Source organism: Nerophis ophidion, linkage group LG10 (genome assembly GCF_033978795.1).
Source record: "Nerophis ophidion isolate RoL-2023_Sa linkage group LG10, RoL_Noph_v1.0, whole genome shotgun sequence".
In the NCBI taxonomy this organism is placed as follows: Eukaryota; Metazoa; Chordata; class Actinopteri; order Syngnathiformes; family Syngnathidae; genus Nerophis; species Nerophis ophidion.
The window spans coordinates 4180860-4205232 of record NC_084620.1 but is presented as its reverse complement, the minus strand read 5'-3'; the positions used below and the strand labels follow the sequence as shown (position 1 = coordinate 4205232).

General features: G+C 41.8%; 1 protein-coding gene across 1 annotated transcript; it reads left to right on the top strand.

The window, feature by feature from the left end:
* Positions 1–734: 734 nt before the first annotated feature.
* On the top strand, positions 735–24373 carry kcnd2 (potassium voltage-gated channel, Shal-related subfamily, member 2). The gene is made up of 6 exons (XM_061912544.1): positions 735–1837; positions 10837–10999; positions 11070–11159; positions 15704–15793; positions 15864–16057; positions 24220–24373. Exons 1-6 carry the CDS (start codon positions 735–737, stop codon positions 24371–24373), a joined length of 1794 nt encoding a protein of 597 aa, XP_061768528.1.

The following is a 24373-nucleotide window of genomic DNA, read 5'->3' as shown; positions in this document are numbered from 1 at the left end:
TATGAATATAAAGAAATAACTCTAAAATATGGATATATGTAGATATCTATCTCCGTCAATATCCATGCTGGTGTGTCCGTGTGTGTGTGTGTGTGTGTGTGTGTGTGTGTGTGTGTGTGTGTGTGTGCAGTCCTTTGAGACATTTGTGATTTAGGGCTATATAAATAAACGATTGATTGATTGATGTGTGTGTGTGTGTGTGTGTGTGTGTGTGTGTGTGTGTGTGTGTGTGTGTGGAGAGGGAGTAATAATCTGTTGTCACTGCTTCTTTTTGTTCACTAATATACAAACAGACTGACCTGACGACTCCTGTTTTGTAATAAAGATGAGCACACACACACACACACACACACACACACACACACACACACACACACACACACACACACACACACACACACACACACACACACACACACGCACACGCAGGCAAGTCAATGTGTTGAACACACATACCCACGCAAACACACGCAGAGGAGGAGAGCGGTCTGAGGGAGGAGTTAGAGGCTATGGGGGAGGTCCGTGGGGCATCACCTGTTTGACACAACAAACCAGCTGCTTGACTTCCCGCCATCAGAGTAGCGCCTCATCAGAAAGAAGAAAGACGACCTTTGACATGCACCAAGCTTGTGCATGAAAGCTTCCTCAGTCTCCTGAAGAGCGCAGGTTTCTCCTCAGCGGTAACCCTCCACTGTCCAACCTCCAGGCGGTCCGTCTGGTCTGGAGTGCCTGGGATGGCCGCAGTTGCGGCTGCGTGGCTGCCGCTGGCCCGCGCAGCTGCTGTGGGATGGATTCCGGTGGCCACTACGCCAATGCCGGAAGCCCCGCAAAAACTGCAGCGCGGAAAAGGCGGCATAGTTGTGATCAATGTGAGTGGGATCAGATTCCAGACTTGGCGAGACACATTGGAGCGTTACCCTGACACCCTGCTGGGCAGCTCTGAGAGGGACTTCTTCTTCCAGGAGGAGCGCGACGAGTTCTTTTTCGACCGAGACCCGGACTTGTTCCGACACATCCTCAACTTCTACCGGACGGGGAGGATGCACTTCCCTCGCCAGGAGTGCATCTCGGCCTTTGACGAGGAGCTCACCTTCTTCGGCATCATTCCGGAAGTGATCGGGGACTGCTGCTACGAGGACTACAAGGACCGGCGCAGGGAGAACCAGGAGCAGATTCAGGATGACGAGGAAAGGGACACGAGCCAAGAGCAGGTCTTGCCGGACATGAATTTCCAGGAGTCCATGTGGCGCGCCTTCGAGAACCCGCACTCGTCCACCACGGCGCTGGTCTTGTACTACGTCACAGGCTTCTTCATTGCCGTGTCCGTGCTCGCCAACGTGGTGGAGACGGTACCGTGTGGCACCAGCGTCAAGGCCTTGCCGTGCGGGGAACGCTTTGCTTTGGCCTTCTTCTGCCTGGACACGGCTTGTGTGATGATCTTCACGGTGGAGTACGTGCTACGCCTAGTGGCCGCCCCCTGCCGCTTTAAGTTTGTCAAGAGCGTCATGTCGCTCATCGACGTGGTGGCCATCATGCCCTACTACATCGGCCTCGTCATGCCCGACAACGAGAACGTGAGCGGCGCCTTTGTCACGCTGCGCGTCTTCCGCGTCTTCCGAATCTTCAAGTTTTCGCGCCACTCGGCGGGCCTGCGCATCCTGGGATACACGTTGAAGAGCTGCGCCTCCGAGTTGGGCTTCCTCCTCTTCACGCTCACCATGGCCATCATCATCTTCGCCACCGTCATGTTCTACGCCGAGAAAACCTCCAAAGCTTCCACCTTCACCTCCATACCTGCGGCCTTCTGGTACACCATCGTCACCATGACTACGCTGGGGTACGTGATTCTCATCCCATCATCAAGCATGCGTGTGTGTATCGTGTTTCTGTGACACACCTGCAGACAGGCATCCACATGCATTTATTATTTAGTCACATGACACGTGCTGCTAAGACACAATCTCCGTGAACACACACACTATGCTGATGGGCTCATTAAAATGGCGGTTAGCGGCGGTATTAAAGGCCTACTGAAATGAGATGTTCTTATTTAAACGGGGATAGCAGGTCCATTCTATGTGTCATACTTCATCATTTGGCGATATTGCCATATTTTTGCTGAAAGGATTTAGTAGAGAACATCCACGATAAAGTTCCCAACATTTGGTCGCTAATAAAAAAGCATTGCCTGTGCTGGAAGTAGCAGACGATGTACGCGTGATGTCACCGGTTGTAGGGCTCCTCTCATCCTCACATTGTTTATAATCATTGCCACCAGCAGCTAGAGCGATTCAGAACGAGGAAGCGACAATTTCCCCATTAATTTGAACAAGGATGAAAGATTCGTGGATGAGGATAGTGAGAGTGAAGGACTAGAAAGAAAAAAAAGGCGAGGGCAGTGAGAGCGATTCAGATGTTATTAGACACATTTAATAGGATAATTCTGGAAAATCCCATATCTGTCTATTGTGTTGCTAGTGTTTTAGTGAGATTATATAGTTCCTTAAAGTCGGAGGGCTGTGGCCATGGGTGTGTTGACCGCCAGTGTCTCTGAGGGAGAGACGCAGCTGCAGCAGGACACAAGCTCCGCTGATGTCTCTGGTAAGACTCGACTTATTAGCATTATTTTCTCACCGAAACCTGCCGGTTGACATGTGGTAGAGAAACATGTTCGCTTGACCGCTCTGTTCCGTAGTAAAGCTTCACCCTTCGGGATAGTAAACAAGGAAAGACAGGCTGTGTTTGTGTTGCTAAAGGCGGCCGCAATACACCGCTTCCCACCTCCATCTTTCTTCTTTGACGTCTCCATTATTAATTGAACACATTTCAAAAGATTCAGCAACACAGATGTCCAGAATACTGTGTAATTATGTGATTAAAGCAGACTACTTGTAGCTTGGATCGGGCTGGAAAAAAATGTCCGCTACAATTCGTGACGTCCCGCGCACACGTCATCATAAGCGTCATCATACTGCGACGTTTTCAACAGGATACTTTGCGCGAAATTTAAAATTGCAATTTAGTAAACTAAAGCGGCCGTATTGTCATGTGTTGCAATGTTAATATTTCATCATTGATATATAAACTATCAGACTGCGTGGCCGCTAGTAGTGGCTTTCAGTAGGACTTTAATTGGATTTTTGATGATAATAAAGACTTTTGTGACATCGCCAACAGGCTTGCCACCGACAGTTTGTGTGTTTTAGTTTTTCCTCTGTGTGTGTTTAGTATTTCCTGTTTTTAGTTCCTGTCAGCGCTCTTGTTTTGTCTGTTTCCTGTTTTTTCCCTTGAGTGCTGTTTTCCCCTCAGCTGCGGTTGATTGTCACCTGGCCACACCTGGTGTAAATCAGCCCGCTTCAATTTGAGTCTCTTTTTGTCCTCCAGTCAGTTGCTGGATTATCGTGTCTGAGTTAGTTTGTGACGAACCCCAAGATGCAGAGAAGGAGGAGGCATTTTGCAGGAAAACATGACATAATTTAAATAATAAAACAAGAACAAACAAAAGGGTACTAACTCAAAGCGCGCACGAGGCCGATAACAAACTAAGGGAGCAAGCCTGGGAGCTAGAAAACAAAAAGGAACTTAGCATGGAAGCTAGCAAGAATCGAACAGGATACAGAAATTGTACAGGTAATATAAAAACAAACTTGGAAGCAGGGAACAAAAGGTAGTAAGCTAAAAACCGCAATCAAACATAGCTTACCGCAAGACAAGATATGACACGACACGACAGGTAGCAACGCCAAGGGCGACATCGGCATGACAATAATCCAACAACTGACTGGGGGACAAAAACAGACTCAAATAGAAGCGGGCTGATTGACACCAGGTGTGGCCAGGCGCCAATCAGCCGCATCTGAGGGGAAAACAGCTGACAGGGGGGAAAAAAACAGGAAACAGACAAAATAAGAGCGCTGACAGGAACTAAAAACAGGAAATACTAAACACACACAGAGGAAAAAGTAAAACACACAAACTGTCAGTGGCAAGCCTGACAGAAGGTTGACTTTGTTTCCATGGCGACGTGGTCAGCACTCCGCCGCACAAACTTATGGGTAAGTACGGCGTGATGTCAGGTGTGCTCAGGTGTCATCTGGCCAGGCCTCAACTGACACGCTAAGGTGTGAGCGCTTGTCTCCGCACGCTGTCATTACATCACAGTGTGACCTGGGTGTCACATGACTTGTGGGATGGTCAAAGATGCTTGGCCGTATCTTGCTGCAAACACTCATCTTTTCTTTTTTTTTTCTTCCTGTCCAGCCACTCAGGCAAATCATATTGTTGATGCCTGTATCGACTTTACAGATTTACTTGACAAAAGAGAAGTGTGGGATACTTCTCTTGTTGCCTTTTTTGTATTTGACTCCTTTAAATGGATTTATATTATTATTTGGTGCAGGAGGGGAGAGGGAGAGGACAATTGTGGGGGAAAAGAGGGGGATAGGACCAAGAGACAACAAACACAACAATAACAATAACAACAACAGAACAGCATCAGCGAATAGGATATGTACAAATATGATGGTTAAAAGTGATAGCAAAGAAGAAGTTAATGAAATAAATATTAATAAGACAGAAATGACCATCAGCATTATTACACTACACATGGTGCAAAACAATACCAATAGAAATAGCACTATTGATAATGAATAATAACAATAATTACCTCTATTATCAACAATACAATTGTTTCAAATGCAACAACACATATATGTAACAATAACTTAAAAAACAAAAGAAGGCAGATAAATGGAGGGGAAGAAAAAAGAAACAAACTGTATTAACCTTGTAGATTGTTGTAGTAACAATAGGTTAAGCCAGTGGTTCTCAACCTTTTTTCAGTGATGTACCCCCAGAGGAACCTTTTTTTAATTCAAGTACCCCCTAATCACAGCAAAGCATTTTTGGTTGGAAAAAAAAGATAAAGTAAAATACAGCACTATGTCATCAGTTTCTGATTTATTAAATTGTATAACAGTGCAAAATATTGCTCATTTGTATTGGTCTTTCTTGAACTATTTGGAAAAAAAGATATAAAAATAACTAAAAACTTGTTGAAAAAAAAAAACCAAGTGATTCAATTATAGATAAAGATTTCTACCCATAGAAGTAATCATCAACTTAAAGAGCCCTCTTTGGGGATTGTAATAGAGATCCATCTGGATTCATCAACTTCATTCTAAACATTTCTTCACAAAAAAAGAAATCTTTAACATCAATATTTATGGAACATGTCCACAAAAAAATCTAGCTGTCAACACTGAATATTGCATTGTTGTATTTCTTTTCACACTTTATGAACTTACATTCATATTTTGTTGAAGTATTATTCAATAAATATATTTATAAAGGATTTTTGAATTGTTGCTGTTTTCAGAATATTTTTAAAAAATCTCACGTACCCCTTGGCATACCTTCAAGTACCCCCAGGGTTATGCGTACCCCCATTTGAGAACCACTGGGTTAAGTTATGTGTGCCATGTGTTACCCACTTTCCCCAAGGGCAGGGGTCACCAACGCGGGCACCAGGTCGCCCGTAAGGACCAGATGAGTCGCCCGCTGGTCTGTTCTAAAAATAGCACAAAAAGCAGCATTTACCTGCCTCTATTTATTCAATTATATTTATTTACTAGCAAGCTGGTCTCGCTTTGCTCGACATTTTTAATTCTAAGAGAGACAAAACTCAAATAGAATTTGAAAATCCAAGAAAATATTTTAAAGACTTGGTCTTCACTTGTTTAAATAAATTCATTTATTTTTTTACTTTGCTTCTTATAACTTTCAGAAAGACAATTTTAGAGAAAAAAATACAACCTTAAAAATGATTTTAGGATTTTTAAACACATATACCTTTTTACCTTTTAAATTCTTTCCTTTTATTTCCTGACAATTTAAATCAATGTTCAAGTATTTTTTTTTATTAATGTAAAGAATAATAAACACATTTTAATTCAATTCTTCAATTTGGCTTCTGTTTTTTTGACGAAGAATATTTGTGAAATATTTCTTCAAATTTATCATGATTAAAATTCAAAAAAATTATTCTGGCAAATCTAGAAAATCAGTAGAATGAAATTTAAATCTTATTTCAAAGTCTTTGGAATTTCTTTTAAAATTTTTGTTCTGGAAAATCTAGAAGAAACAATGAATTGTCTTTGTTAGAAATATAGCTTGGTCCAATTTGTTATATATTCTAACAAAATGCAGATTGGATTTTAACATATTTAAAACATGTCATTAAAATTCTAAAATAATATTAATCAGGAAAAATGACTGATGATGTTCCATAAATTCTTTTTTTAATTTTTTTCAAAAAAATTCGAATTAGCTAGTTTTTCTCTTCATTTTTTTGGGGGGTTGAATATTGAATTTAAAAGAGTTGAAATTGAAGATATACTATGTTTTAATATTTAATTTAATTTTTTTTCGGGTTTTCTCCTCTTTCAAACCGTTCAATTAAGTGTTTTTTTCATCATTTATTCTCTACAAAAAACCTTCCATGAAAGGGAAAAAAAATGTACGACGGAATGACAGACAGAAACACCCATTTTTAAAATATATATAGATTTATTTATTAAAGGTAAATTGAGCAAATTGGCTATTTCTGGTAATTTATTTAAGTGTGTATCAAACTGGTAGCCCTTGGCATTAATCAGTACCCAAGAAGTAGCTCTTGGTTTCACAAAGGTTGCTGACCCCTGACCTGGGGCAACAATGTTTGATGAAACGTGATTATATGCATTAGTGTATGTATGTGTATATGCTTGCATATGTACAGTATGTGTATATGTATGTTTGTACAGTGAATGTATATGTACAGTATATGTATGTTTGTACAGTGAATGTATATGTACAGTATGTGTATATGTATGTTTGTACAGTGAATGTATATGTACAGTATATGTATGTTTGTACAGTGAATGTATATGTACAGTATGTGTATATGTATATTTGTACAGTGAATGTATATGTACAGTATGTGTATATGTATGTTTGTACAGTGAATGTATATGTACAGTATGTGTATATGTATGTTTGTACAGTGAATGTATATGTACAGTATGTGTATATGTATGTTTGTACAGTGAATGTATATGTACAGTATGTGTATATGTCGCAAACACTCATCTAGGCCCGTTTGCACGTTTCCATATTCTAAAAGAACACGACAAAGGACGCGCATCTCGGCCCTCAGGCGTCCTGACATCATGCGACGGTAAACACGCTTTCTCATTGGTCGATCACATGACCTTTTGAGCCATCTTAAAGAAATGTTTATCACAACAAAGAGGAGGAAACAGTGAAGCTTGTCTTTTAAAACACTTATCTAACATTTTTGCTTTGACATCCTGTCTTCAAAGTAAAAGCACATCCTTTGTTGAATAGGACTTAAAGTCCTACTTACACCCACTACTAGCGACCACGCAGTCTGATAGTTTATATATCAATGATGAAATATTAACATTGCAACACATGACAATACGGCTGCTTTAGTTTAATAAATTGCAATTTTAAATTTCCCGCAGAGTTTCTTGTTGAAAACGTCGCAGAATGATGATGCGTATGATGAGGCGTGCGCGTGACGTCTTGAGTTGGAGGGGACATGTTAGCGCAGAACCACTTGCGGCTAAAAGTCGTTTCTTTTCATCGCATAATTACACAGTATTCTGGACTTCTGTGTCTCTGAATCTTTTGCAATTTGTTCAATTAATATTGGAGACGTCAAAGTAGAAAGATGGAGGTGGGAAACTTTAGCCTTTAGCCTTGTTTAAAATTCCCGGAGATGAAGCTTTACTATGGATCAGAGCGGTCAAGCGAACATGGATCACGACTCCATGTCAACCGGCAGTTTTCGGTGCGAAAATTGTGGAAATAAGTCGCCTCTTACTGGAAATCAGTGGAGCTTATGTCGTGCTGCTGCTGCCGTGACTAATTCCCTCAGAGACTGGCGTCAACACACCTGTAGACACACCCCTCCGACTATCAGGTACTATTTAACTCACTAAAACACTAGCAACACAATAGAAAGATTAGGGATTTCCCAGAATGTGTCTAAAAACATTTGAATCGCTCATAATGCAATTGCCTTTTTTTTTTTTACTTTATTTATTTATTTTTCTAGTCCTTCACTATCAATATCCTCAGCCACGAATCGTTCATCCTCGCTCAAATTAATGGGGAAATTGTCGTTTTTTCGGTCCGAATAGCTCTTGCTGCTGGAGGCTCCCATTATAAACAATGTGAGGACGTGAGGAGCCCTCACACTTGTGATGTCATCGTCTGCTACTTCCGGTAAAGGCAAGGCTTTTTTTTATTTGCACCAAAAGTTGCGAACTTTATCGTGGATGTTCTCTACTAAATCCTTTCAGCAAAAATATGGCAATATCGTGAAATGATGAAGTATGACACATAGAATGGAGCTGCTGTCCCCGTTTAAATAAGAACATCTCATTTCAGTAGGCCTTTAATTATGGTGACAGGATTTTGCACAGGTGTGATACACAATAAGCGAGTAAAAGGTGCACAGATGCTTAAACGTTCACAACCTCAGTGATATGGCCTCATTTTGCTGTTGTGTTCAAGTAAATGCTCTTGGGGTCAAAGGTCATATCTGTTTTCAAACCTCTCACACACACACACATGCTGCGAGATGTAGTAGAAATACATCGTTAGTTATTTATGTCACATGGAAACGTTCCATCAGCACTAAAGTTAAGCGTCATCAAGCTGCTTGCTGGACATTCTGTCTTCAGCTGCTGGAGAACTTGAAAGGAGGAGAAGAGCTTTGGCGCCGCCATGTGGACGCAAAAAAGAAGCGCAAGCTTTGCTGTCAAACGACTCTAGACCAGTCTTTTTCAACCACTGTGCCGCGGCACAGTAGTGTGCCGTGGGAGATGATCTAATTTCACCTATTTGGGGTAAAAAAAATATTTTTTTCAAACCAGTAATTATAGTCTGCAAATGATGTGTTGTTGTTGAGTGTCGGTGCTGTCTAGGGCTGGGCAGACTAACTGCTGTAAGACTCTTCCATATCAGTAGGTTGCTAATTGCTTTGTAGATGTCGGAAACAGCGGGAGGCAGCATGCAGGTAAAAAGGTGTCTAACGCTTAAACCAAAAATAGAAAAAAGGTGGGTGCCCCAAAGAAAAGGCATTGAAGCTTAGGGAAAGCTATGCAGAACAAAACTAAAACTGAACAAGCTACAAAGTAAACAAAAACAGAATGCTGGACAACAGCAAAGACTTACTGTGGAGCAAAGACGGCGTCCACAAAGTACATCCAAACATATGACAGTCCCCACAAAGAAGGATAAAAACAACTGAAATATTCTCAAATGCTAAAACATAGTAAATGTGGGAAATATCGCTCAAAGCAAGACCTGAAACTGCTACAGGAAAATACCAAAAAAAGAGAAAAAGCCACCAAAATAGGAGCGCAAGACAAGAACCAAAAAACCACACACAGGAAAACAGCAAAAAATGTTGTGATGTGACAGACATACTTGCCAACCCTCCCGGATTTTCCGAGAGACTCACAAAATTCAGCGCCTCTCCCGAAAACCCTCCTGGGACAAATTTTCTCCCGAAAATCTCCCGAAATTCAAGCGGAGCTGGAGGCCACGCCCCATCCAGCTCCATGCAGACCTGACTCAATGTTGTGACCCTCTTAAACAGGACAATACTGCCATCTACTGTACATAGAATAGAATGTAAATATATTCTACATTTAAGTGCAGTCAAGGAACATGCATTAGGGAGTCTGTTCTGAAGCCCACAGTAAAGACGACGTAACTTCATCACGTCGCCTCGTTATTGACTCCAACCCAATATATTACACCGTCCACGAGCAAAAATGAAGAAATGCGCTTGCAAGTTCCAGAACGATTGGAAACAAGAATTTAAGTTTATCCAGGAGAGTTCGAAGGGGAAGGAGTATGTGGCCTGAAAATTTTGTAGAACAGACTTCTCCATTGAACACGGTGAAGGGATATACTCATGAAGGGTCAGCGAAGCACAAAGCGTCCGCAGCGCAGCATCGTTCACAACCCAGTATTATGGCCCACCTCGCAAAATGGAGACCCGATGGTGTAACTTATGCTGAGATAAAGATGGCTATGCTGATAGCTGGAAGCAACATCCCCTTCTCATTCGCGGATATCTACAACAAATCCGTGAAGGATGTTCCTGGATTCGGAGCTCGCTCGCCAATACGCTAATGGCAGAACAAATGTTATTCAAACAGTGAAAGGTAAGTGTTGTTGTTGTTTTTTTTAGTAACCAGCAAGCACAGTACAGTTAGTAGAACAACTGTGTTTTTATTACTGTGTATTTGATAGGTGCCGTCGGAAATTTAACTATTTATTTTATTTAGATATATAATAAAATAAATATATATAGCTTGAATTCTCTTAAAGTCAAGTATTTCATACATACATATATATATATATATATATATATATATATATATATATATATATATATATATGAAATATATATGAAATACTCAAGTTGGTGAAATATACGCCACCTCTCTTAACCACGCCCCCCCACCTCCTGAAATCAGAGGTCTCAAGGTTGGCAAGTATGGTGACAGGTGGTGATAGTACACCTACTTTGAGATAAGAGCTATAGTGATGCATGCTTGCTTATGCTTTAAAGTCACATCCAACAATTGCGACAACGACTTTTTATGTCAACTGAGTTTCGTTGTCTTTCTTTATGATTTCTGCTGGTGGTGTGCCTCTGGATATTTTCAAGGCAAAAAATGTGCCTTGGCTCCAAAAAGGTTGAAAAACACTGTTCTAGACGTCCTCACTGACCTCTCACCTCCGCCTCAGGTACGGCGACATGGTTCCAAACACCATCATGGGTAAAATCGTGGGCTCTATCTGCTCGCTGAGCGGCGTCCTGGTCATCGCGCTGCCCGTGCCCGTCATCGTGTCCAACTTTAGCCGCATCTACCTCCAAAGCCAGCGTGCTGAGAAGAGGCGGGCGCAGAAGGTGAGTGCTAGCTTAGCTTAGCTTCCACGTGAGAGCGCCCCCTAGAACGTGTGCACCTGTTCGCCCGCAGAAAACTCGTCTGGCCAGAATTTCTGCGGGAAAGAACGCCGGAGCCAACGCTTACTTCCGCTACAAACGGCTGACCGACGCCGACCCAGAGGTAACACTCGTTAGTTCTTTCTGGTGCTGGATGCTGATTGGCTCTTATGTTTACTTCCACTGAGACAAGTAGCAAAGGCGGCCATCTTGCTTGTAGAAATGTTCCAAGGCAGGGGTGTCCAAACTTTTTAACTGGGATTGGTTGATTGGAAGTACGAGTATGTGAAAATTTGCCCCAATTCCTTGTCTACTTTCATGACGACCTCCTTAAAGTCCTACTTACACCCATTACTACCGACCACGCAGTCTGATAGTTTATATATCAATGATGAAATATTAACATTGCAACACATGACAATACGGCCGCTTTAGTTTAATAAATTGCAATTTTACATTTCCCGCAGAGTTTCTTGTTGAAAACGTCACGGAATGATGACGTCTCGGGTTGGAGGGGACATATTAGCCCAGCACCACTCACGGCTAAAAGTCGTCTCTTTTCATCGCATAATTACACAGTAATTTGGGCATCTGTGTTGCTGAATCTTTTGCAATTTGTTCAATTAATAATGGAGACGTCAAAGAAGAATGCTGTTGGTGGAAAGCGGCGGATTGCAGCTGCCTTTAGCACCGAAACCCAGCCGGTGTTTCTTTGTTTGTTGTGAAGCTTTAACACAGAGCAGTCAAGCAAACATGTTTCTCTACGTCAACCAGCAAGCTTTTGGATGGGAATATTGTGATATTAAATCGGCTCTTACCAGAGACTTCAGTGGATTACGCGACCTCATCCTGCAGCTCAAAAAGGCAACTGGGATCTTAGCTCATCGGCTTCTCTGAGAGACACTGCCGTTCACCGCAGCCATCTCGCTATAACACTATTAAAACAATAAGCAGATAAGGGATCTTCCAGAATTATCCTAGTAAATGTGTCTAATTACATCTGAAACGGTCCCACTGCTGCCGCCTGGAGCCGTTGCTTATTTTTTGTTTGTTTTTTTGTGCGCGTCACTCTAACTTTCCTCATCCACAAATTTTTCATCCTCGCTCAAATTAATGGGGAAATTGTCGCTTTCTTGGTCCAAATAGCTCTTGCTGGAGGCTCACGTTATAAACAATGTGAGGATGTGAGGAGCCCTCACACCGGTGACGTCATCGTCTGCTACTTCCGGTACAGGCAAGGCTTTTTTATTGGCGACCAAAAGTTGCAAACTTTATCGTGGATGTTCGCTACTAAATCCTTTCAGCAAACATATGGCAATATCGCGAAATGATGAAGTATGACACATAGAATGGAGCTGCTATCACTGTTTAAATAAGAACATCTCATTTCTGTAGGCCTTTAAAGTTTTTTTTAATCAACCAGAAATATCAAGCAGTCTGGAGTTAAGTGCGGAGAGAGTGTCCTGCATTTTTCCCATAATGGATTTAAATGGGTGTAGTTTGGATTGTTTTAATGCTGATTGGACTTTTTTTTAATAATATCCACAAATTTAAATGAGCAGGTTGTGTTATGTGGGACCTTGTTTGTTGAATTTTTATGCTGGTGGATTTTTTTTTTATGCACCATGAGTGGTGAAGGGTGTTTGGATTGGGTCATATAGGTAAATTATGTGCAATGCAATTTTGTGGCTGGACAATTAATGGTCACTGATTTGAGTTGCCATACCTTCAACTGCAGCTGACAGGCCATACCAAACCAACTTTATTTACATCCATCCATCCATTTCCTACCGCTTTTTCCCTTTGGGGTTGCGTGGGGCGCTGGTTGCCTATTTCTGCTACAATTGGGCGGAAGGCGGGGTACACCCTGGACAAGTCGCCACCTCATCGCAGGGCAACTTTATTTATAACCCTTTAAAAACAACCACAGTTGAAGAACAAAGGGCTGTACACCACAAAGAAATAAAGGCAAAGGACAAACTAAAAAATAACATTGAAATAGCAAATACAAATTACGCTAAGAACAATTTGTTAGATTAAAAAACAGTTAAAAAATTAAAAAAATTTAAAACAGTTAAAAACAGTTTTAAAAAAGGGTTTTAAGAAGGGTCTCAAAAATAGCCAAAGAAGGGGCCTGTCTCACATGGAGAGGGAGATGGTTCCAGAGTTTGTCTCACATGGAGAGGGAGATGGTTCCAGAGTTTGTCTCACATGGAGAGGGAGATGGTTCCAGAGTTTGTCTCACATGGAGAGGGAGATGGTTCCAGAGTGTGTCTCACATGGAGAGGGAGATGGTTCCAGAGTGTGTCTCACATGGAGAGGGAGATGGTTCCAGAGTTTGTCTCACATGGAGAGGGAGATGGTTCCAGAGTTTGTCTCACATGGAGAGGGAAATGGTTCCAGAGTGTGTCTCACATGGAGAGGGAGATGGTTCCAGAGTTTGTCTCACATGGAGAGGGAGATGGTTCCAGAGTTTGTCTCACATGGAGAGGGAGATGGTTCCAGAGTTTGTCTCACATGGAGAGGGAGATGGTTCCAGAGTTTGTCTCACATGGAGAGGGAGATGGTTCCAGAGTTTGTCTCACATGGAGAGGGAGATGGTTCCAGAGTTTGTCTCACATGGAGAGGGAGATGGTTCCAGAGTTTGGGACCCGCAACAGAGAAGGCTCCGTCCCCTCTGAGCTTGCGCTTTGATTTGTGGACCTCCAGGATCAGCTGACCTGAGGGACCGGGTGGGGGCATAGAGGTGGAGCAGCTCAGAGAGGTAAGGTGGGGCAAGACCATATAAGGATTTAAAAATGAGTAACATCATTTTAAAATGGACTGTAAAAGACACAGGCAGTCAGTGGAGGGAGGCTAAAACAGGACTCATGTGCTCTAGTTTTCTTGTGTTGGTTAAAAGTCGGGGAGCTGCATTTTAGGCCAGTTGCAGACGTGAGAGGGAAGATTGACTAATAACAAAATACAAAATAAATGATAAATAAATAAATGGGTTGTACTTGTATAGCACTTTTCTACCTTCAAGGTACTCAAAGCGCTTTGACACTACTTCCACATTTACACACTGATGGAGGGAGCTGCCATGCAAGGCGCCAACCAGCACCCATCAGGAGCAAGGGTGAAGTGTCTTGCTCAGGACACAACGTACATGACGAAGTTGGTACTAGGTGGGATTTGAACCAGGGACCTTAGGGTTGCGCACGGCCACTCTACCACTGCGCCACGCTGTCTACATTGCTAATTTGTAAATGAAATGGTCCTCAGATAAAATGTTTCTTTGGCCTCATGCTGTCCAGCGGGCCAAAGTGATGACACTGCTGAGTCGTTGCTGTAGTTTGGACACCACTGTTCTAAGGGGCCTGACTGGATGAAGTAGATCATGGAGGTCATAACTAATTTGGACACCACTGTTCTAAGGGGCCTGACTGGATGAAGTAGATCATGGAGGTCATGACTAATTTGGACACCACTGTTCTAAGGGGCCTGACTGGATGAAGTAGATCATGGAGGTCATAACTAATTTGGACACCACTGTTCTAAGGGGCCTGACTGGATGAAGTAGATCATGGAGGTCATGACTAATTTGGACACCACTGTTCTAAGGGGCCTGACTGGATGAAGTAGATCATGGAGGTCATAACTAGTTTGGACACCACTGTTCTAAGGGGCCTGACTGGATGAAGTAGATCATGGAGGTCATGACTAATTTGGACACCACTGTTCTAAGGGGCCTGACTGGATGAAGTAGATCATGGAGGTCATAACTAGTTTGGACACCACTGTTCTAAGGGGCCTGACTGGATGAAGTAGATCATGGAGGTCATGACTAATTTGGACACCACTGTTCTAAGGGGCCTGACTGGATGAAGTAGATCATGGAGGTCATAACTAGTTTGGACACCACTGTTCTAAGGGGCCTGACTGGATGAAGTAGATCATGGAGGTCATGACTAATTTGGACACCACTGTTCTAAGGGGCCTGACTGGATGAAGTAGATCATGGAGGTCATGACTAATTTGGGCACCACTGTTCTAAGGGGCCTGACTGGATGAAGTAGATCATGGAGGTCATGACTAATTTGGACACCACTGTTCTAAGGGGCCTGACTGGATGAAGTAGATCATGGAGGTCATGACTAATTTGGACACCACTGTTCTAAGGGGCCTGACTGGATGAAGTAGATCATGGAGGTCATGACTAATTTGGACACCACTGTTCTAAGGGGCCTGACTGGATGAAGTAGATCATGGAGGTCATGACTAATTTGGGCACCACTGTTCTAAGGGGCCTGACTGGATGAAGTAGATCATGGAGGTCATGACTAATTTGGGCACCACTGTTCTAAGGGGCCTGACTGGATGAAGTAGATCATGGAGGTCATGACTAATTTGGACACCACTGTTCTAAGGGGCCTGACTGGATGAAGTAGATCATGGAGGTCATGACTAATTTGGACACCACTGTTTTAAGGGGCCTGACTGGATGAAGTAGATCATGGAGGTCATAACTAATTTGGGACCAAAGGAATGTGGCCTTTTTTTTTCTGGTCTTTTTATCGGCACGCTGTCATTACAACCAACAACAGTGTTTGTGGTTCTTCTTCTGTGTGGACCGTCCATAAGAAGACCATGTGAAGGTTGATCTACGGCTTCTTTTTTCTATCGGAGGCGTCCAAGCAGGCGAGGGAGGCGCTGGTGTGCAAGTCCAACATGGAGGTGCAGCGCCATCACCTCCTGCACTGCCTGGAGAAGACCACGGTTAGTTCACCTGAATGCCCACGTGCACGCTTGCGGTATCTTCAAAGGTCTTTCTGTTCTCGGCCTTTAGAACCACGACTTTGTGGACCCGAAGACGATGGAGTCGAGCCGCTCTGAGGGGAAGCCGCTGAGGAAGGTGTCTTTGTCCTCCTCCTCCTCGCCTAACACCTTCACTTCCTGCTGGGCCCGCAAGACCTTTGACCTCCGCAGCTCCACCAGCAGCCATCTGCTGGACGTCCGCGTAGAGCCGAATTTGACCTACAGGTGGGTAAACGTGTCATGGGTAGTAATCATTATTTATTGAATTCTTTATTATTATCGTGATTTAGCTGTCAGGCTTGCCACTGACAGTTTGTTTGTGTTTTAGTTTTTCCTCTGTGTTTAGTATTTCCTGTCCTTGGTTCCTGTCAGCACTCTTAATTTGGCTCAGCTTCCTGTTTGTCTCCCTGAGTGCTTTGTTTCCCCTCAGATGCGGCTGATTGGCACCTGGCCGCACCTGGTGTCAATCAGCCCATTCCTATTTGTTCCTGCTTTGTCTTCCAGTCAGTGCTGGATTATTGAATTGTCGATGTATTATCGCTCCTGTCGTGTCGTACCTTGTTGTGTCTTTGCAGCATAGCGGTAAGCTATATTCGTTTGATGTTTGTAGCTTACTGTTTTTTGTTCCCTGCTTCCAGTTTGTTCTTTCATTTTACAAGTACGACCTTTGTTTTACTGCTCGCTACCCGTTAGCTTCCACGCTAGGCCCCTTTTTGCTTTTGCTAGCTTCCATGCTAAGTCTCCTTTTTGTTTTCTAACTCCCGTGCTAGCTCTCTTAGTTTGTTATCCGCCTCGTGCACGCTTTGTGTTAGTACCCTTTTGTTTGTTCTAGTTCTATTATTTTTATTAAATCATGTTGTAATGACTGAATGGCATAGTAATGTCGGGTTTGTCCCTCCGTGGACGCGTCGACAAGAACACAGCAATGGTAAGTTTAAATGTTTTATTAAACTTAACAAAAGTAGGCTACGAACAAAAATACTGGAGCTAGCAGACAAAATAAACCAAGGGCGCCAGCATAAAAGCTAGGAATAGAAAACAGAAAAACCAAGACTTGCACGAAGGCACACAATAAGGAAAAACAATTCATCAGCGTGAGAGCTGGAATAAAACAAAGGCTTGGAGTGAAAAGCTAGCAAGAATATACCTACGTGAAGTCAGTCGATACTGTTGCTCAAAGGCAAATTCTGATGGACCCAGACTGAACAAGGAAAAGAGGAAGGCTTATGTAGGGAGTAATCAAGGAGAACCAGGTGTGTGTAGAAAACGAGGAGCAGGTGAAATCAATGTGTAACCATGGTAACGGACTAAACAGGAAGTAAGCTGGTCAGAAAGATAATGAAACAAAGATGGAAAAATAAAGGTGAAGATCCGAGTCACGGATCCCAACACATGTTTTCTTACTCCATGCCTGCCTCCTTCTCTGCATCTTGGGGATCTCACCAACTAACTCTGACATTAACATTTGTATTTTTTAAAAATTATTATTATTATCATTATATTTACAGTTTTATTTAATTATTATGTTTCATTTTGGTTGTGTTATTATTTAATGAAATATTATGTATTTATTATGTTTGATCATAAGTGTTACTGACTAATTAGTTACTATCATGTTTTATCATCGCTTGTGAATTGTTTAAGTATCATGTATCATCATGTTTTAATATTGTTTTAGTTAATGATTTATTTTACATTTTTGGATTGTTACGTTGGGCTTCACGGTGGCAGAGGGGTTAGTGCGTCTGCCTCACAATACGAAGGTCCTGCAGTCCTGGGTTCAAATCCAGGCTCGGGATCTTTCTGTGTGGAGTTTACATGTTCTCCCCGTGAATGCGTGGGTTCCCTCCGGGTACTCCGGCTTCCTCCCACCTCCAAAGACATGCACCTGGGGATAGGCCCCTCCCACCTCCAAAGACATGCACCTGGGGACAGGTTGATTGGCAACACTAAATGGTCCCTAGTGTGTGAATGTGAGTGTGAATGTTGTCTGTCTATCTGTGTTGGCCCTGCGATGTGGTGGCGACTTGTCCAGGGTGTACCCCGCCTTCCGCCCAATTGTAGCTGAGATAGGCGCCAGCGCCCCCCGCGACCCCGAAAGGGAATAAGCGGTAGAAAATGGATGGATGGATGGATTGTTATGTTCAGTCATAATTTTTTTTATTATTATTGTTTTATAATCATGTAATAATTGTTTAATATAATTTATATATTTTGCTCCATGTTTGTTTAAGCTATTTTTTGTTATGCTGTATATTAACTAAATAAGATGTTTGATCGTAATTTATATTATTGTTTTTTTTTCAACATTTGTTTATTGAGTTTTTTTCGACATGTACAAATAACGGTGATACAACAAACATGTCAAATGTTCCCCCCGCCCCAAACAAATCACCTAGAAAAAGAAGGACAAGAAAAAGCATAGGATGTACAGGATGAACATGAAGCCATGAAGAAAAAAGCATAGGATGTACAGGATGAACATGAAGCCATGAACAAAAAAGCATAGGATGTACAGGATGAACATGAAGCCATGAACAAAAAAGCATAGGATGTACAGGATGAACATGAAGCCATGAACAAAAAAGCATAGGATGTACAGGATGAACATGAAGCCATGAACAAAAAAGCATAGGATGTACAGGATGAACATGAAGCCATGAAGAAAAAAGCATAGGATGTACAGGATGAACATGAAGCCATGAACAAAAAAGCATAGGATGTACAGGATGAACATGAAGCCATGAAGAAAAAAGCATAGGATGTACAGGATGAACATGAAGCCATGAAGAAAAAAGCATAGGATGTACAGGATGAACATGAAGCCATGAAGAAAAAAGCATAGGATGTACAGGATGAACATGAAGCCATGAACAAGTACAGGATGAACATGAAGCCATGAATGTCTCCAACACGGTGCAGCGATACACAAACACAGACAAAAGCCTCAATTATCTATGGGGTTACATTTTAGATGAATCTCTTTTACACATTTTAGAAAACCCCCTCATTTTTCCTGGAACTTCACAGAACAGCCATTCAATGTCAGCCTAAAAACATGACTATACAATTCCCGCGGATATTTGCTGGGCCTGCTATCTGTGCCCTGGACCTGGACCTCTGGCCGGGGGTCGCTGGAAGCCGGCGTACTTTTAGAATGGTGCCAAGTGACCCAATCCGTGAGTTTTAAGTATAACTGTACAAAATAAGCTACAAAGCTACCCTAAAACATTAGCATCTCAACAATAAAATGCTAACAGGTAGCATGTGTGCTAACGTTGGCATGCTTAACGTGGACCCCGACTTAAACAAGTTGAAAAACTTATTGGGGTGTTACCGTTTAGTGGTCAACTGTAAAGAATATGCACTGTACTGTGTAATCTACTAATAAAAGTTTCAAACGTTGGCATGCTAACAGTTAGTAGTTGTATGACTCTAAAGCAGGGGTCTCAAAATCCATTTACCTGGGGGCCACTGGATGCAGAAACTGGGTGAGTCTGGGCCGCGGGGGTGTATATTGTAGCCCGGAGGAGTCAGGGCTGCATGGGGTTCTGGGTATTTGTCCTGTTGTGTTTATGTTGTGTTACGGTGCGGATGTTCTCCCAAAATGGGGTTGTCATTCTTGTTTGGTGTGGGTTCACAGTGTGGCACATATTTGTAACAGTGTTAAAGTTTTTTTCATGGCTACCCTCAGTGTGACCTGTGTAGCTGTTGATCAAATATGTCTTGCAATAACTCACGTGCGTCTTACATAGCGAGGTACGACATGAACCTGGTTAGTGCAGGATGTAGGTGGCGCTAAAGACAGTGTCATCATGGCACCCCCTGAATATTGTTGGTGGGAGAAAATCGACAGGAATTCTAGAGGATGGGTCACCTGAATTTCAAGGATTTCCCAGGAAAATTGGGAGCGTTGGCAAGTATGACGTTGTCAAGCACCGTTCATAATAATATTGCGGGCCGCACTAGCATTAAATTGTCATATCAAGGTGCGGGCCGCAAAATAACATGTTTGAGACCCCTGCTCTAAACACATGACCACCTTCTATATGGATCGTAAATCTCCGTCTCAGTCCTGACCTTAAAAGAAAACTGCACTTTATCTGACAAAATAGTTGCCCAACAACACCTTGGATAGCTTGATGGTTAAAATGCTGCCTCTCACTCAGTACTACTGGGTTCAAATCCCTGACTTGTAAGATAATGTTTTTTCTTTCACTTCTATCATAGTTCACTGACTACATTTGTGTATGAGCGAACATCAAGCTTTTGAGGGGACCCAGGATAGCTCAATGGTCAACACTGTGGGCTCCTAATACAGGGGTACTGGGTTCAAACCCCATACGGGTAATCAGTCATTTGGCTGTATGAGGTCAAGACGACATACATTGCGGGGTGTTTCATCTCCTTATACAGGGGTACTGGGTTCAAACCCCATACGGGTAATCAGTCATTTGGCTGTATGAGGTCAAGACGACATACATTGCGGGGTGTTTCATCTCCTTATACAGGGGTACTGGGTTCAAACCCCATACGGGTAATCAGTCATTTGGCTGTATGAGGTCAAGAGGACATACATTGCAGGGTGTTTCATCTCCTTATACAGGGGTACTGGGTTCAAACCCCATACGGGTAATCAGTCATTTGGCTGTATGAGGTCAAGACGACATACATTGCGGGGTGTTTCATCTCCTTATACAGGGGTACTGGGTTCAAACCCCATACGGGTAATCAGTCATTTGGCTGTATGGCGTCAAGACGACATACATTGCAGGGTGTTTCATCTCCTTATACGGGGGTACTGGGTTCAAACCCCATACGGGTAATCAGTCATTTGGCTGTATGGCGTCAAGACGACATACATTGCAGGGTGTTTCATCTCCCCTACACAGAGTAATATTATGTGCTCGCTGCTTGATTAACATATAGTTGAAAAATTAAGTAAATGCTATAGATCAGGTGTCACCAACGCGGGCACCAGGTAGCCCGTAAGGACCAGATGAGTCGCCCGCTGGCCTGTTCTAAAAATAGCTCAAATAGCAGCACTTACCAGTGAGCTGCCTCTATTTTTTACATTTTATTTATTTACTAGCAAGCTGGTCTCGATTTGCTCGACATTTTTAATTCTAAGAGAGACAAAACTCAAATAGAATTTGAAAATCCAAGAAAATATTTTAAAGACTTGGTCTTCACTTGTTCAAATAATTCATTTATTTTTTTACTTTGCTTCTTATAACTTTCAGAAAGACAATTTTAGAGAAAAATACAACCTTAAAAATGATTCTAGGATTTTTAAACACATATACCTTTTTTACCTTTTAAATTCCTTCCTCTTCTTTTCTGACAATTTAAATCAATCTTCAAGTAAATGTATTTTTTTATTGTAAATAATGATAAATACATTTTAATTTAATTATACATTTTAGCTTCTGTTTTTTCGACGAAGAATATTTGTGAAATATTTCTTCAAACATATTAATATTAAAATTCAAAAAAACTGTTAATACCAAATCTGAAAATTTTTTAGAATCAAATTTAAATCTTATTTCAAAGTCTTTTGAATTTCTTTTAAAAATGTTGTTCTGGAAAATCTAGAAGAAATAATGATTTGTCTTTGTTAGAAATATAGCTTGGTCCAATTTGTTATATATTCTAACAAAGTGCAGATTGGATTTTAACATATTTAAAACATGTCATCAAAATTCTAAAATTAATCTTAATCAGGAAAAAGTACTGATGATGTTCCATAAATTGTTTTTTTAATTTTTTTCAAAAAAATTCGAATTAGCTAGTTTTTCTCTCCTGTTTTTCAGTTGAATTTTGAATTTTAAGAGTAGAAATTGAAGATTAACTATGTGTCAATTAAATTTTCATTTTTTTCCTGTTTTCTCCTCTTTCAAACCGTTCAATTACGTGTTTTTTTTTCATCATTTATTCTCTACAAAAAACCTTTTTTAAAAAAAAGTACGACGGAATTACAGACAAAAATACCCATTTATATATATATATATATATATATATATATATATTAAAGGTGAATTGAGCAAATTGGCTATTTCTGGCAATTTATTTATTGAAGTGTGTATCAAACTGGTAGCCCTTCCCAATAATCAGTACCCAAGAAGCAGCTCTTGGTTTCAAAAAGGTTGCTGACCCCTGCTATGGATAATAATAATCATCAAAAATACATTGTCAATTAGTCAGTGATGAGACCTCAAGGTGAGAGTGTGTGTTTGTGTGAATGAGTGTGTGTGTGAGTGTAATTCCTGAGGTGGGTGGGAATAGGAGAAAAAAAATTAATGCTAAAGAGTGTTGACCAATGAGCTCTCCTGGATATGATTAAAATAATATAGGTTATAGCATGATTCATCATTCCAGAGAAGGCGTCTCCACTGCTCTAGAGTCCAGTGGCGACGTGCTTTACACCACTGCATCCCACACTTTGCACTGGACTTGGTGATGTCTGGCTTAGATGCAGCTGGTCGGCCATGAAAACCCATTCCATGACGCTCTCTGCGTACTGTACGTGGGCTAATTGGAAGGTCACATGAAGTTTGGAGCTCTGTAGCAAGTGACTGTGCAGAAAGTCTTTGCACTATGCGCTTCAGCATCCGCTGACTCCTCTCTGTCAGCTTACTTGGCCGACCACTTGGTGGCTGGGTTGCTGTTGTTCCCAAACTCTCCCATTTTCTTATAACAAAGAATGGTATATTTAGGAGTGAAGACATTTCACGACTGGATTTGTTGCACAAGTGGCGTCCTCTGACCGTTCCACGCTGGAAATGTTTTGTAGAAGCAGACTCCATGCCGAAGTGCTTGATTTGATACACCGGGCCAAGTGATTAGGACACCTGATTCTCATCATTTGGATGCGTGGCCAAATACTTTTGGCAATATAGTGTATGTTCACTTCTTGTTTCCAACTTGTAAAACAATTATATAAATGATTTCAAAATAAAACAGTTCTCTTCATAGATAGTTATTAACTCAGTTACGATTCCCATAAAGAGATAAATCATAACTTATTTTCAATAATTACCATTATTCCTCTTCTTTATACTTTGTGAACATTTTGTGTTTGAACAACCAATTAAACTGCAAAAAGTTAGTATATTGTTTTACTTACAGACCCCGTTTCCATATGAGTTGGGAAATTGTGTTAGATGTAAATATAAACGGAATACATCCATCCATCCATCCAATTTCTACCGCTTATTCCCTTTTAGGGTTGCGGGGGGCGCTGGCGTCTATCTCAGCTACAATCGGGCGGAAGGTGGGGTACACCCTGGACAAGTCGCCACCTCATCACAGGGCCAACACAGATAGACAGACAACATTCACACACTAGGGACCATTTAGTGTTGCCAATCTACCTATCCCCAGGTGCATGTCTTTGGAGGTGGGAGGGGCCTATCCCCAGGTGCATGTCTTTGGAGGTGTTCCCCTAGTGTCCAAAAAATTCTAAACTATCAATCAATCGATCAATGATTATTTATATAGCCCTAAATCACTAGTGTCTCAAAGGGCTGCACAAACCACTACGACATCCTCGGTAGGCCCACATAAGGGCAAGGAAAACTCACACCCAGTGGGACGTCGGTGACAATGATGACTATGAGAACCTTGGAGAGGACTGCTGGCTCCGCTGTGAACGGGACTCTCGCTGCTGTGTTGGATCCGCTTTGGACTGGACTCTCGCGACTGTGTTGGATCCATTATGGATTGAACTTTCACAGTATCATGTTAGACCCGCTCGACATCCATTGCTTTCCTCCTCTCCAAGGTTCTCATAGTCATCATTGTCACCGACGTCCCACTGGGTGTGAGTTTTCCTTGCCCTTATGTGGGCCTACCGAGGATGTCCTAGTGGTTTGTGCAGCCCTTTGAGACACTGGTGATTTAGGGCTATATAAGTAAACATTCATTGATTGATTGATTGATATGTGGGCAACACCCCCCCCCCCCCCCCCCCCCCCAGGGGAAACTAAGTATTTGTTACTTTAATAAGCAACTAATTAACGGTAAATATGTTCCCGATACTAAAGTGTTACCTTATTCTGTTATTTTTAATAATACCACTGAAGTTGAAATGTTAGCGGTTATGTTTGATTTTCATCATTTCATCATGTTTTTTTAAATATTTGTGTTTTGTCATTTAATATCAAAATGTTTGATCATAATTCTTATTATTGATTTATTATATAAGTCATGTGTTTGATATGATTATTGTTAATACTGCATGAAAGTTAAACCCACAAATACAGTATTTTATCATCATAATAATTATTATATAATTATAGTTCATGTTGATGTTTTGAGCACTACTGTTTTCACGTTCGTCCGAGTGTGGCTTAAATGTCACAAGTTTGTTATCTTTTTCTCTGCAGTCGTTCCAGATTGAACGCCAAATTCCAGGAAGCCCTGCCGCTAAAATGCGAGAGGCCGTCCATCAACAGCCTGACTCCGCTCAGCAGTACACGCGAAAGCAACTCTGACGCAGACCTTAACCGGACGGACGCGGTGCACGTTTCTGCGCTTTGA

What these genes read in the sequence shown, in the direction of transcription:
- kcnd2 (XM_061912544.1), top strand. Translation starts at nt 735, where the DNA reads ATGGCCGCAGTTGCGGCTGCGTGGCTGCCGCTGGCCCGCGCAGCTGCT. An exon ending in GTCACCATGACTACGCTGGG is followed by an intron (nt 1,838 to 10,836) that starts GTACGTGATTCT and finishes CCTCCGCCTCAG; the next exon opens with GTACGGCGACATGGTTCCAA. An exon ending in TGACCGACGCCGACCCAGAG is followed by an intron (nt 11,160 to 15,703) that starts GTAACACTCGTT and finishes TTTCTATCGGAG; the next exon opens with GCGTCCAAGCAGGCGAGGGA.